Here is a 13392-nt window from a genome sequence, read left to right as displayed (position 1 = left end):
TGCCCATAGCAACTTCGATTGTTGGATTTATGCTGCTCCGACAACAATTTATCAGATACTACTATATTTTTCCGGCGATTCCAAGAAGAAATAAAACTGCCGGGGACCATGGATTTCAGGGATAGAGTTTTAATATTTTTTTAGTGGTGGCATTGTCGTTCAAACACTTTAGAACAAAGTGCATGATAACGTGTTTGAGGAGGAACGGAACGAAAATAATAACGACGTAATGGAATAGAACGTAACCATTTATTGATTGATAATAAGGCATATATAGGTATTACGTAACTACAATCTCGTAGGATTCATAGTCCTAATCTATTACAGATATGAGAATATATCTGTAACAGGAAACCTAATATGGCTAAGACACACATAATGACAAAATAGTAATTTTTCTGGAACACGTATGTTTTAGTTAGAATTGTAAAGTTTATGTATCAAAAATTAATGATTTAAACCCCGAGACACCCGTATTAATAATTGGCTATATTTCATGCACTGTTGTTCACCCAGGGACAATAATGTCAATCGCAAAGATATAATTACACGCAAATTTTGTTCAATGGGGGTTGTGTACTTCGAGTAGCGTAGTAGTGGAGCCCTTTATTTTTTTTTCAATTTGACATAAGCGAGTGGGATCCTTTTTTTTTGTTTTAGTAATATAGTAATATATATGAATAGAAAGATAGATCCATCCATCTATCCTATTTTTGTAGAATATCTTTTTCGGTTGATCTTATGTGAATGAGGATTTGCTATTCCAGTTTGACATAAGTCCATCTCATGTTTTCCGGTCCTACCAAATGAGAAATTCTGTCTTTTCTTAAAAATGAGAAATTCTGTCTTTTCTTAAAAAATAAGACATTTTTCAAATTCTTCGAAGAATGGGCAATTTTATTCTAAGAGCAAGACAACAACTTGTATGTCAACTACTAAAGACGTAGAAGAAGGAATGATCACCATAGTGAAGGAAGACAATAATCGTTGTATCAGACTTTCGGTATTTGGTTAATGGTTTGATGTTTTTTTATTGTAAATTATCATAAAAATATAAATAAATCATTGTAAATTGGGGATGAGTCAGAGTTGGGGGGTTAGAATTAGAGTTAAGGAAAGTTAACTTAGAAACTATTAAGCGGGTAAAAATTGTCAAATGTCAAAATTTAATAGGGGTACATGGAAGGGAATTTGGGAATAGAGGATTTGCTGCCCCACTACCAAAACTCCTCGCTATTATCGTCATGTCCGCGAAACATACCCCGGAAGACAAACATTTATATATAGATCTATCCGCTGCTAGCTTCAGGAACCATATGGCTCGAGTTATAATTGGCTATGCATGGAGGCACCTAATTTTAGAACTAGACCATGAACAAAGGTCAGCAGCTTCAGCTACATCCACTTCCACTCATAAGGCCATTCTTACCATACTGCTCACCTTCATTCAGATCAAATTCTCAAATGCTGCAGCTTCTCCATTTGAAACTCATTACACAACTAAGATACTGGTGATAACTAGCTTAACTGCCTGTTGCTTATCCCATAGGGCTGCGGAAAAACACCCTCCTTACTGTCACGGACCTAGCCATTCGGCTGCCACACTTGGTCCATGCGGCGCTCCATCCCCATAGAGCCAGCCTTATCCAACGGGGCAATACACTGGTTTCGCCCTGCCTTGGGCTCATCAGGGGATCGGCTCCAGACCCCTACCTGTGTGTAGGGCGGCCAACTCGCCTCTTTGACGTTAAGTCCTCGACTAGCAACAAGCTCTCCGAATTTAACCGGGTCGGCATGCTTGAACCCCTCGGAAGGAGCAGCCATATATCTCCCACACATTGAATCTTGGAGCAAATCCCATATATGCATGAAGTTCTTTCAACCAGTAGCCCACGATCGACACTCCCAAAATAGGGACGTGACATTACGCTCCTCACTTTCGGATCGCCATGCGGTTTTCAGCTCTACTCTCCCTGGCTTCACTGCTCTCACTCGTGCTGTCTGATTCATGGTATCATCTGCCATACTTGGTTCTTTTCTTATACTTCACGTGCTGCTGTCGTGGGCTGCTCCAAATCATCTTTGCTTTGGCTTACCAACGTATCGTTGATGGGTTTCTGTTTGTATTGCGCGCGTGTCAGTTATGTTGTGTGAGAAATACGCCCGCACTGTTGCCGTTGACAATCATGGATTTACCCTGTGCAACCTGAGTGCAAATTGTTTAACAGAAACTTAGTAATGTTAAGACACACAAAAAAATTCCGGTAGAATAATAATTCTCCCGGAACACATCGGTTTTTCTATTACCAGAGTTGTATCCGTGAGATACACGTGACACGTGATATTATTTACAAATATCGGTGTATGTACATCACACTGCTTATATACGATAATGTTTTTTTAATTAAAGGATAATTCTTTTACTCTGTTTAATACGAAGGGTATATTAGACAAATATAATTTTGGTGAATAATCATTCCTTTTTTTCCTTTTTTTTTGTCCTTCAAGTATCTTAATGCTCTTATAATTACATGCAATTTTATTGAATGAAAGCTTAATTCCGGTAGTTTCAACTTTCAAGGCTCAAGCGAGACGGAATCGTGATTTGAATAGTAATTGTATACGAATATAGCGACCACCGAAACTACGCTGCAAATAAAATAAAAGACGCATGCAACTGATACAATTACCTCAAAACCGAGGTCAAAGTTCAAGTGGCAACAACCATTAAGAAAAGTATCATTATGGCACAGCCAGAGCCTACAGGCTACATCAAAGTGATTAAACTTAAATTTAGAGGTAGGGGAGGAGAAAAGAAAGGGTATTCAGAATTTATACAACAAGGTCAAGCAGGAGAAGCATTCACTCTTCAATTAAACTTGAAGGTATATCACTACTCTGGCCAAAAATATCAGGGATTCCATCCCAATTGTTCTTCTCCCTACTTTCCCAATACCCACCCATGTAATTATAACAACCGTCCTGATCTCTTTGAAACCATCTTGGCTGCCAGCCCCTCTCTTGCAACCTCCGCGCCTGCATCACGGCATAGATTACAGATAACTCTTATTATTAGTTGATGTGGACAAAGATATATAACCATTTAGATTGCATAACCATACATATGAACTTTCACGAGACTGAATTTTGCAGTTTCAGTCAATTCCCAATATCGAAGGTGAAACGATCATACTGATCCACAAGGAAAGAATAAAAAAACCGGGGATACCTGTCTCTGTAACTGTTCAAGTCTAAGTTTTTCTGCATTTGCCAATTCGTATTCGCCATTTTCCAAATGTCTTTGATCTGGCCTCAGCCTTGAGTCTGTTGGAGGCAATTTCTCCAGTAGTCCAGGTGTTAATTCATTCAAGGTTATTGCGAAAGGAGAGAAATTATATCTCGTCTTGGTAACATAGTTTTCCCTCTCCCAGAGCAGCACAGCCTCTGTCATTGGATCATAACCCTTTGGTTTTGCAGTTGGATCTCCTAGAACATAATACATTGCCTCATCCCACTTCCCCATCAACATTGCCACCTTCTCTCCAGTTCTATTGTCTTGAATAAATCCATGAACCTAGAAATTCACAAACAAGGTCAGATGACAGTTTATTATCACATACTACACCAATAAGGAAAAAACTTGATTGAAGAAAATTCCGGGATATTTTGCCCATCATTTCTTCATTTAACAACCATAAAACGAACCTGATGTGGGTTTCGGTCAATGATAGACTGCTCCTTGAACTTCAGCTTACAGGAGTAATTTCCACTGCCTTTGATGCGCATGGTACCATAGTGATCACAGTATATCTTCCCTAAAATGATATTGTATATGGAAGTAGTGACCTTGCTCCACTGAAATGTTTCGCCATCCTCAAACTGCAAGTTAAGCAGTCCGACAGGATCAAGCTGAATAGAACGTCCCCAGAACTTGCCTTTAAGGTTGGAGTCTGCCCAAAATTTCCAATTTCTTGCTTGACAGTGACAGGCAACAATCATTGGGTGGTGACTCACCTGAGTGCAAGCTCTAGTTATACAGCAATTGGTGTTTTAATAAACTTATGACATATGTCTGTGATGCTTCAAATGCAATGAGCCAAACTTAGAACCAACAAAAATTAAAATGAGGCTACTTTTATCTTCTTAAATAATCTATTCTCAACGGAAGATAACCATTTGTAAAAGTCTGCTATTAGACAGCCACATTTAAAACTGTCAGCATGCACTACCTTTTCAGAGAAGAAACGGAGTCCTTTATCCGGGTAATCAGCCTCATAGGTCTCCCCCAGGAGAGGATTGAAGGGTTTGCACTGCCGACCTTCTGTTGATGCATAACCAGATACAGCAAAAGCTGCAACATGAAGAATTCTCATCAAGTCATTCCCCTGCAGTGAATGAAATCCAATCAATTCATAGTTCCAACAATATGGACATTTTTTTGTGGTGTTCTTTTCTTTTCAGTTATGATCATCTCTCCTAATCTTTATTTGACCTCATTGAACATGATTTAGCTGAAGCTTCCATTTGAATACCATGCATCTCACTCCAACCCCAACCAATTATATTATATAATTAGCAAAGAAACATATTTGTTCATTGATTCCTCGTCTGGAAGTATAAGGCAAAGAACTGAAGGTTCCAGAAATAATTAGCATCTTACTGGTAAGCCCACCATTGATATTCACCCACCATGTATAACTCAACCATACGAGTATTTCTTTAAAACTACTTTGCAACAATAGAAACAACAACTAGAACCTAACCTGTTTTCCCCATTCCAATGCTCGATCTACCAAGTAGGAATATTCCAGATCTTCAAAGCACTTTTGCAATGAAGAGAGTGGTTCATTAAAATAAACAGGAAGACAAACTCCAGACAAATCCTTTCCAATATTATCTTTGATAATTGACCACAAGCCAATAGGTTTTTCTTTCTCCTTTGGTTCTGGCAAATTATCTCTCCTTTTCACAGATGGATATTTGACAGTAGTGATCTCCTGAACTCCATGCAATCGATCAGGAAAGAGAGGATCTCCACCACCATTTACCAAACCATCCCTACTCCGATAGGAAGCACTTCTTAAAGCATCTGAAGACCAAAAAGATAAGTATTAAATATGAACCATCAATCAATCAGAAAGGAAAGAACATATATTATGAGCAGAACTATTTCCGAACCTTCTCTATTCCGATAGGATGCACTTCTTAAAGCATCTGAAGACAAAAAAGAATATGCATCAGATTATGTTCCTTCAACCAATCAAAAAGGAAGAAGTATCTAGTGTGCTAAACCAGTTACAACTTACAAACCTTCTCTACTCCTATAGGAAGCACTTCTTAAAACATCTGAAGACAAAATATCATAAGTATCAAAGTATGTTCCTTCATCTTCATCTGTTTCAACATCTCCTCCATCATGACTTTCATTTTCTGCATCAGAATCACTTGCACTGCCGTCTGACATGACGGAATAAAAATCTGCAGCATGAAGGGAAACAGAACACCATCAACATTAATAATCACGTACATACTGGAATACTTTTCAAGAGTTTCCAAAGGAAGATGAAACTATTTTTATATACATTATTTAAGTGATGAAATTATAAAATACATTCTGTAATGGAAATGGCTAAGATAACTAACCACTATGCCTCCTATTGCCCTGACTGCAGTACGACTCACGCTCCTTTGTTTCATCTACCACCGTGGTTTCCAACTCTATTTTCTCTGTCTGCAAAGCAAAATTTTAATGGAGGCTGACTTTTCGATTCAACAAGCATCAAGATTTGAGCAAGGAAATGCATCGGACAATAACAACCGCATGCATTTGAATTGTTATCCAGAACAGGAATATATATACCTCCAATTGTCGCAATGTGTCTAATAACATGACATGTTTATTCTGAAGAGCCTTCAACTGGTTTTGCAGCTCTGAGACTTCTAAAAGCATAATAGACTCGCAGTCTTTGATCACAGGCTCACCAACTCCCTCCTGCGCTAATCTTAACCGTAACTTCTCAGTTGAAACAACTATATCCTCGGAAGGCACCAAATCATTGCTCGACAACACTCTGGGGAAAAGATCTTTAGCGGCCAGCAACGCCTCAATCCACGCAGCTCTGTCTTCTCTAGATAAACAACGCAAGTGAAGAGTTTTAGTTCCTGTGAATATGGAAAGCCTTTTATCATCTGATTTGCTGGCACGAATTGAAGAGACCTGTAAACCAGACCACTTCAAATTCAGCAACCAAAACGAAAAACAGCTCGAAAATCACACGACACCAATATACATTTTCATCATTGTTCTTGCAAATGCAACACAACTCGACACTACTGCTATCAAAACTTGCGAAAAAAAAGTTCGGTAATTGTAGTGATTCAGTTAATTTTACAGTAAAATTACTTCTGATTTACTCTAAATATAACAGACTAAGTTACTTTTAGAGTGTGAAAGTGAAAGCCAAACCTTCAAATGCACTTCGCCGAAAGGCCTGCAGGGCCGCCTGGCCGGAAGACCGAGCCGATTCCGATTCCAATTAGCCTTCTTCATATACCTCACGGAGTCTTCTCCGATCACCGTCACGCCTTTCTCCCTCGCCGGACTCATCAGAATCTTGTCCGGTCCATGAACCTTGTAATACGAAAGCACGCCGTCTTCGAGCAGAAACCACCGCGACCGCCACCCCTTGCCGTAGTTCACCCACTTGTACAGAATCCCGGCGACGCCTCCGCCGAACACCTTCGAGTCCCTCGGCTCGCAGAACGCATCGTCGGCCTCGTGGTGCGCCGCCGCGTAGGAGTCGCCTCGGTCCGATTCGGTCCCGGCCGACGAGACCTGCGCAGAGTATCCGCCGTAGCTGACGTTTCGAACCGGAACCGCGGCGTCGAGGCCGAGCTGGTAGTGGCCGGAGTTCTTCGCCGCGACCGGGTTGGCCTGGTCCCGATCGATCGACACCGGAGCAATGCAGCACAGCGGGTTCATCTTCGCCACCTCCTCCTCACCATCCACCGATCAGGCCGCTGCGATTGACGGAAATGCAGCACCGGATCGGCGTCTGATGCCCGCGAAAGCCAAAACGACACCGTTTCGATTTCGATTTCGAGAGAGAGAGAGGACTGAGCTGTGGTGCCGATCCAATTAAGACACTAGCTTTCTGCTGCTTCAAAATTTCGAAAGGTAAATTTAATTTTCTAGGGGGGAGTAAAACTCTGGGGTAAATTTAAGAAAGAGCGGGGTGTAAATGCGGTTTGGTTCTTGGGTCTTTGGGGGCGTAATTGTGAGAGGCGACAACTAACGTGCGCAGGTAGTGATTGGGTGGGGAACCATATGCCTCCGGTAGGGAGCTCTGGAAGGAGATTACGGTTGTGCCCCTGGGATGGGGGTCGGGTGGTGGGGTTGAGGGGGATAGTTTGGGGAGGATATCTGAAAGCGATGAGGGAGCGACGGACCGGGTGTCAGTGTGGAAGTGACATTGGAGATTCGAGTGGAGGAGGGAAGGAGGGAGGTGTAGCTTAGGCGATGGAAGTGAGGGGACGTGTGGGGTGGTGATTGGTTGTTAGTTGAGCTGCGTTTACTGAGGCTGCTTTTGTTTTGTCTTTGCAAATAGTGCCCGATAATGCAATTATTATCGTTTGAAGTTTCTTCTAAAAAGAAATTTATAGCCTTAATAATTAATTTTCTGAGATAGAGTTCAATTGATTAGATCTACGGATCTACCGTCGAAATTTAGCAAGAGACAAGACAACACTGATGTTTAAGAACTTGGGGAAACAATCTCGTATTCTAAGATGCATTACCTCTAGAAATACTCTCATGTGTCGTAAACACTTAATTTTGACACTACACAAAAAAAAACATGGGATATTTTGATTAATTTGTATTTGACTCTAAAAAAATAATGAAAATAACAAGGTATATTCTTTAAGTAAATGTATAAAACATCTCGATCATTTAATATTTAGATATACATGAGTAGAACATCTCACAAATAAGCTTTTATCCAAATTAAAATTTATTAAGACATGCATAAATGTGGTTTAGTGTTTTACTTTTACCCATTATGAACTAAATTATTTGTATTTGGAAAGTAATTTGACTGGTCCATTGATTTGATCTTGTTAATAGGTACCTTAGAGCATCTCCAACAGATTCTCTATGATTTCTCTATTATGGAGAAGCAAAATCCCAAATCTCCATAATTTTCCAACATCAACTTCAACAGTTTTCTAATTTTACAGATATGTACGTTTATTATTACACTAAAATATTATACAACTAAAACAAATTTATAACTATTTTCTATATTCAAATATACTTTCATAATTGTTTGCATTTATTACTAATCTTTTACATTTAAGTTTTCTTTTCTAGTTCAATAGATTTTGAGAATTTGTGTTTATTGTGTATTGGGATGTGTGGGAATTTATTACAAATACTATTTCCATTTTTTTGCCTATTACTGCAAATTTGGATAATCAACTATTTTTTTCATCAATTTATCTATTTTAAAAAATGAGATGCAAAAGATGTTGAAGTGAGAAAATGTCAGAAATTTGCAACTTCTCTCTTTTTCTCTAAAATGTAAAACCTGTTAAAGATGCTCTTAATGATTGGTAAAGTGGTTGAAAATATGTATGAGTGATTTACTGTATAAACCAAAAATCTAAATGATTGATATGCGAAAGTGTGATTGAAAAATAGATCCAATCAACTATTGATTAGACAGTTCTCAATGTATCCTCAATTTAATTGTCAATTTCCCTAAATAGATGACTGAATATTAATTTAAGACTGAACTCTAAGAAACATATCCACAATAAAATAGTGATCAATTGAATATTATTGCATTCATAATCAAGTTTATTATCAAAGGAGATTGATCCAATACATTGTTTTACTAATTAACACATGCACGCATGATAAGCTAGGTAATATGATGGATCTACAAGACTACTATACCCGCAGCTAAATCAGCGAGCTTAATCGCCATTATGTTCTCCGCTTTCACAGGACATTCGGGTCGTATATATTGAAACTCGCAATTCATAACTTGAATGTCGACATCATCCATGCTCTTTACTGCAGCTTCATACTCGTGAAAAGGAATATAATTGTAGACGGTTTTGTCAATATCCGATACAACTACATCGTAATATCCCAAACATTTCTGTAATCGATCCTGATCTCCTGGAAGTTGCTTCTTCAGATCTGTGAGTTTGTTCTTGGTTTCTGCCACATGTTTCCTGAGTACAACATCCACCATTATTTTGGCTAAGCCTTTGACGTCTGCATGTTCACTCTCAGGGACTTGGCTAAGGGAGTCGATACACAGTTGTTGGTCGTATGTTTTTAATTTGACGCATGTTTGCGTAATAAGGGGGGTGGTGATACTAATTGCCATGGGGTAAAACACAGTGAGACATATCAGAACTGCAAGATGCAATGATGAAGTCTTCATTTTGGATAATTTTCGTAGGGGTTTTAGTTTGTTGATTGATCAAGTGTCAGAGTGTAGGTTTATATAGAGCAGAATCTAAAAGGTCAGGATTACAACTAGAGGTCAGGATTCTGAGTTAATGCCTGAAAAAAAAATACTGGTTTCATGGAAAGTAACCAAATACTAATTGAAAACCAATATTATTTTCTTTCCATCCATCATTTTCTCCTATGTGTGTAAGGTGCATGTATAGTATTACATCTTCCAATATTGTGCCCCGACCTCAGGTGTGGCCAAAGAGGCGACAGCCTCAGGCACCACAATTGTAGAGGCACAATTATCATTGTTACATATATATAGTTATATACAATGCAAAAATCAGGATTATATCTATGCAAATAGGCAATGATATTCTCCTAAGAAAATTTTCTTAATTCGAATTCAAAAATGAATGGATCAGACTTGGATCATTAAAATTAAAACAAATATATATATATATAGAAACCATATCATACATGACATTCAAACCATTTCCTAACAAAGATTCTTTTAACATTGATCCAATTACTTAATTCCTACTCCACAAGTTTGATGTTAGCAATTCATTTACCACACGTTTGTGTCCAGTAGATTAGATAGGCTCTCGCAAGCTGCATGCATCAATCACGCATAGGAATGCCAACAGACATAATAAAACACTATGACACAGACTATTAGTTGCTCAAATTCTCTATTCCATGACTTGTTGTCTCAAAATTTGCTCAAAAAGCTTTCTCGATGACTTTCTTATATGAGGCTTGATTTATGGGTTAATAACAAAAAAAAATGTTAATAACAATAATGCCATCGATCATGTGCTTGCGATTCGATTTCAAACTCTAAGATTCGCTTTCAAACTCTAAGATGATACCATAGTAGCCTACGCATGCATGCAAGTAAGGTTTTGTTAGGTCTTCTCCAACCGAGAGGGCTATTTGTAGTTCTTGGGCTATATTATGGCACACTAAATAAACATTATTTATTGATTTGACATTAACTGTCTCCAACCCAAGTGTGCTATAATATAACTCTTTAATATTTTTTTATGTGTTTTGTACATTTTAATTTCTATACTATCAATTCATTACAATTTTACTCTAATAAATGATAAATTTAATAAATGTATTATGAAAATTTAAAACTTGAAATTTTATTTCATAAAAATTAAAATTACATGAAATTTAACTAATTGAAGTTACATAAATTATAATTAAGTAGTTAAAAAAACTAATATTCATGAACATTTGGTGCATCGGTCGACATTTCTGGATAATAATCATCATCGAATAGAAAAAACAACTAGTTTTGTATTTTCTATAATTATATAGCCAAAAGACTATGAAAACTAAAATTAATTAAAATTAAAATTCTCTTATAATGAACGATTACCTTTTATCTCATTTCATATAAATTAAAATTAAAATTACATGACAACTTAACTAGTTTAGTGTTATAATATATTATTTCAACTAAGAAAAATACAATTTTTCTTTTGCAAATAATGAAATATATATATAATTCACTAAATAATATTGATATGTATTTATGAAATTATTCACTAAAATAACAATAAAAAATAGTTATTAAAACGGGATCCACGTGTATTATTGTGTCATAAAGTATAACATAAGTAGCTCTAAAAGATTATATGCGACTCTTTAGGGCTACTTATGTCACACTTTTGTGACACAGTATCTCATGGGTTTGAGATGAAGTGTGCCCCAATGTGGGAATGTGGCACAATAGTTCATGAGTTTACTACTCCCTATGGGTCTACTAAATCAATGAGGTCGTTGATTTTCAGAGCTTCTTGGGCTTTGCCCTCTAGTACTTTGTCAGACATGATGAGGGCTAAGTATTTCAAATCTGCGTCGAAGCACTCATGAACTAATTTAACTATTTGAGAGAAGAGTTACAAAGCTAGCTCGAGTTTTGTGGTTTAACGCGAGGCATTTATTATTGGGCACCAATTCTAAAACTCGTCTTAGGTATCTAAATCTTATGTCCGACCCTAAATATTAGTTTCTTACAAAACTCAAATGACGGAAATCTCAAGCATCACCATAAGGAGCATTTAGTATTACATCTTTCAATATTGGTTTTCCACAAAACTCAGATGACAAAAACTCCATGCATCATTCCGTAATTTAAAACTCAAAGTGTTGATCATATTGAGAGCAGAGAGCAATAACGAATGAGAGTGATATATGGGTGATTTTCGGGACTCTAAATAATTGAAAATCTGTAGAGAAATGATCACTTATACAAACTAAGAATCTAGATTATTGATACGCGAAAATTAATGTGATTAAAAAGTAGATCCAATCAACGATTAATTTGAAAGTCTCAATTAGTTAGAGCATCTCTAATAGCTTCTCCATATTTTCTTTAAAATAGATAAACAAATTTCAAAATCTCCAAAATTTTCATGCTTAAACTCCAACAGTTTTCTTATTTTGCAGATTTCTAGTTTATTACAATAAGAAAAATATTCAATTTTATCATTAATTATTACTATAAAGTATTATATATTCTTATATTGTTAACTTACAATAAATTATTCATATTTTTGATTGGTTGTAATATAAGTTTGAATTGTTGGAGAAAGTGTAGTATTTAATATTTTGTTATGCAATTTTTTTGCCAAAATCTGTAAATATGAAGAATCATCTCTCATCTTTCATCTCTTTCTCTATTTTGCAAAATGTGATGAAAAAACAGTTGGAGTGAAAATTTGGCAATTTTTCTCAAAAATGCATAATCTGTTGGAGATGCTCTTAATCCTCATTTTTAATCGGTAATTTTCCTAAGTAATTATTAATTAAAACTGAATTGTAAGAAACATGTCCGCAATTTAGTACGTGATCAATTGAAAGTTCTTGCTTGCTGATGATAGAAATCAAAGTTTATTATTGAAGGATATTATTGATTCGATATTACTTCACTAATTAACTCATGCACGCATGATTAGCTAGTATCATGATAAATCTACATGACTACTATACCCGCAGCCAAATAAGCGAGTTTAATCGCCATTTTGTTCTCCTCTTCCACAGGACATGGGGGTCGACCGTCATATAGACGTTCGCACTGCTGGGCTAGGTTGACGGCATCTTCCATGCTCGCTTCTGCGGACTTATATTTGTGAGTAGGAATATAATTGGTGACGGTTCTGTCAATGTCTAAGCCAATTGCTCCGTGATAATACAAACAGTTCCGTAATCGAACCAGATCTCCTGGAAATTGCTTCATCAGCTCTGTGAGTTTGTTCTTGGTTTCTACCTCATGTCTCCTGAGTACAACATCAGCCATTATTTTGGCTAAGCCTTTGACGTCTGCATGGGCACTCTCAGGGACTTGGCTAAGGGAGTTGATACAGAGTTGTTCGTCGTGTGTTTTTAATTTGACGCATGTTTGCTTAATGAGGGGGGTGGTGATACCAATTGCCTTGGGGGCAAACACATTGAGACATATCAAAACTGCAAGACGCACTGATGAAGTCTTCATTTTGGATAATTTTGCAGGGGATTTTAGTTTGTTGATTGATCAAGTGTGAGAGTGTAGGTTTATATAGAGCATAATCTAGAGGTAAGGATTACAGACATCAGGTTTATGAGTTAAAATATCGGTTTTCATGGAAAGTAAGTAACCAAATACTAATTGAAAACCAATATTATTTTCTTTCCATGCATCATTTTCTCCTATGTGTGTAAGGTGCATATATAGTATTACATCTTCCAATATTGTGCCCGGACCTGAGATGTGGCCAAAGAGGCGACAGCCTCAAGCATCACAATTGTAGAGGCACAATTATTGTTACATATATAGAGTTGTATATATAGTTATATACAATACAAAAATCTGGATTAATTCTATCCTATGTAAATAGGAAATGATATTCTCCTGAGAAACTTTA

General features: G+C 37.0%; 2 protein-coding genes across 3 annotated transcripts; both read right to left on the bottom strand.

The window, feature by feature from the left end:
• Positions 1-2748: 2748 nt before the first annotated feature.
• On the bottom strand, positions 2749-7206 carry LOC126792864 (oxysterol-binding protein-related protein 1D). Of its 2 annotated transcripts, XM_050519356.1 has the most exons (10): positions 6467-7205; positions 5861-6217; positions 5644-5731; positions 5311-5478; positions 5179-5214; positions 4764-5089; positions 4230-4385; positions 3706-4014; positions 3230-3574; positions 2749-3036 (listed from the first exon to the last, which is right to left on the bottom strand). In XM_050519356.1, the coding sequence occupies exons 1-10, from the start codon at positions 6980-6982 to the stop codon at positions 2863-2865; spliced, it is 2475 nt and encodes an 824-aa protein (XP_050375313.1). In that variant the 5' UTR covers positions 6983-7205; the 3' UTR covers positions 2749-2862. The 2 variants fall into 2 exon arrangements, with proteins under 2 accessions (XP_050375313.1, XP_050375314.1); XM_050519357.1 differs by lacking the exon at positions 5179-5214 and having other exon boundaries at positions 6467-7206.
• Positions 7207-12464: 5258 nt separating this feature from the next.
• On the bottom strand, positions 12465-12983 carry LOC126792384 (uncharacterized). Its single transcript, XM_050518814.1, has one exon. The coding sequence runs from the start codon at positions 12981-12983 to the stop codon at positions 12465-12467; it is 519 nt and encodes a 172-aa protein (XP_050374771.1).
• Positions 12984-13392: the final 409 nt, after the last annotated feature.

The sequence above is a fragment of the Argentina anserina genome, chromosome 4 (genome assembly GCF_933775445.1).
Source record: "Argentina anserina chromosome 4, drPotAnse1.1, whole genome shotgun sequence".
Classification (NCBI taxonomy): domain Eukaryota; kingdom Viridiplantae; phylum Streptophyta; class Magnoliopsida; order Rosales; family Rosaceae; genus Argentina; species Argentina anserina.
The sequence above is the reverse complement of the archived record's forward strand: the minus strand, read 5'-3'. Positions and strand labels throughout refer to the sequence as shown.

Coding starts and splice junctions, on each gene's coding strand:
- LOC126792864 (XM_050519356.1), bottom strand. CDS start 6,982: ATGAACCCGCTGTGCTGCATTGCTCCGGTGTCGATCGATCGGGACCAG. Junction 6,218..6,466: donor TCGGCGAAGTGCATTTGAAG/GTTTGGCTTTCA, acceptor TCTGGTTTACAG/GTCTCTTCAATTCGTGCCAG. Junction 4,386..4,763: donor CATTGGAATGGGGAAAACAG/GTTAGGTTCTAG, acceptor CATTCACTGCAG/GGGAATGACTTGATGAGAAT.
- LOC126792384 (XM_050518814.1), bottom strand. CDS start 12,983: ATGAAGACTTCATCAGTGCGTCTTGCAGTTTTGATATGTCTCAATGTG.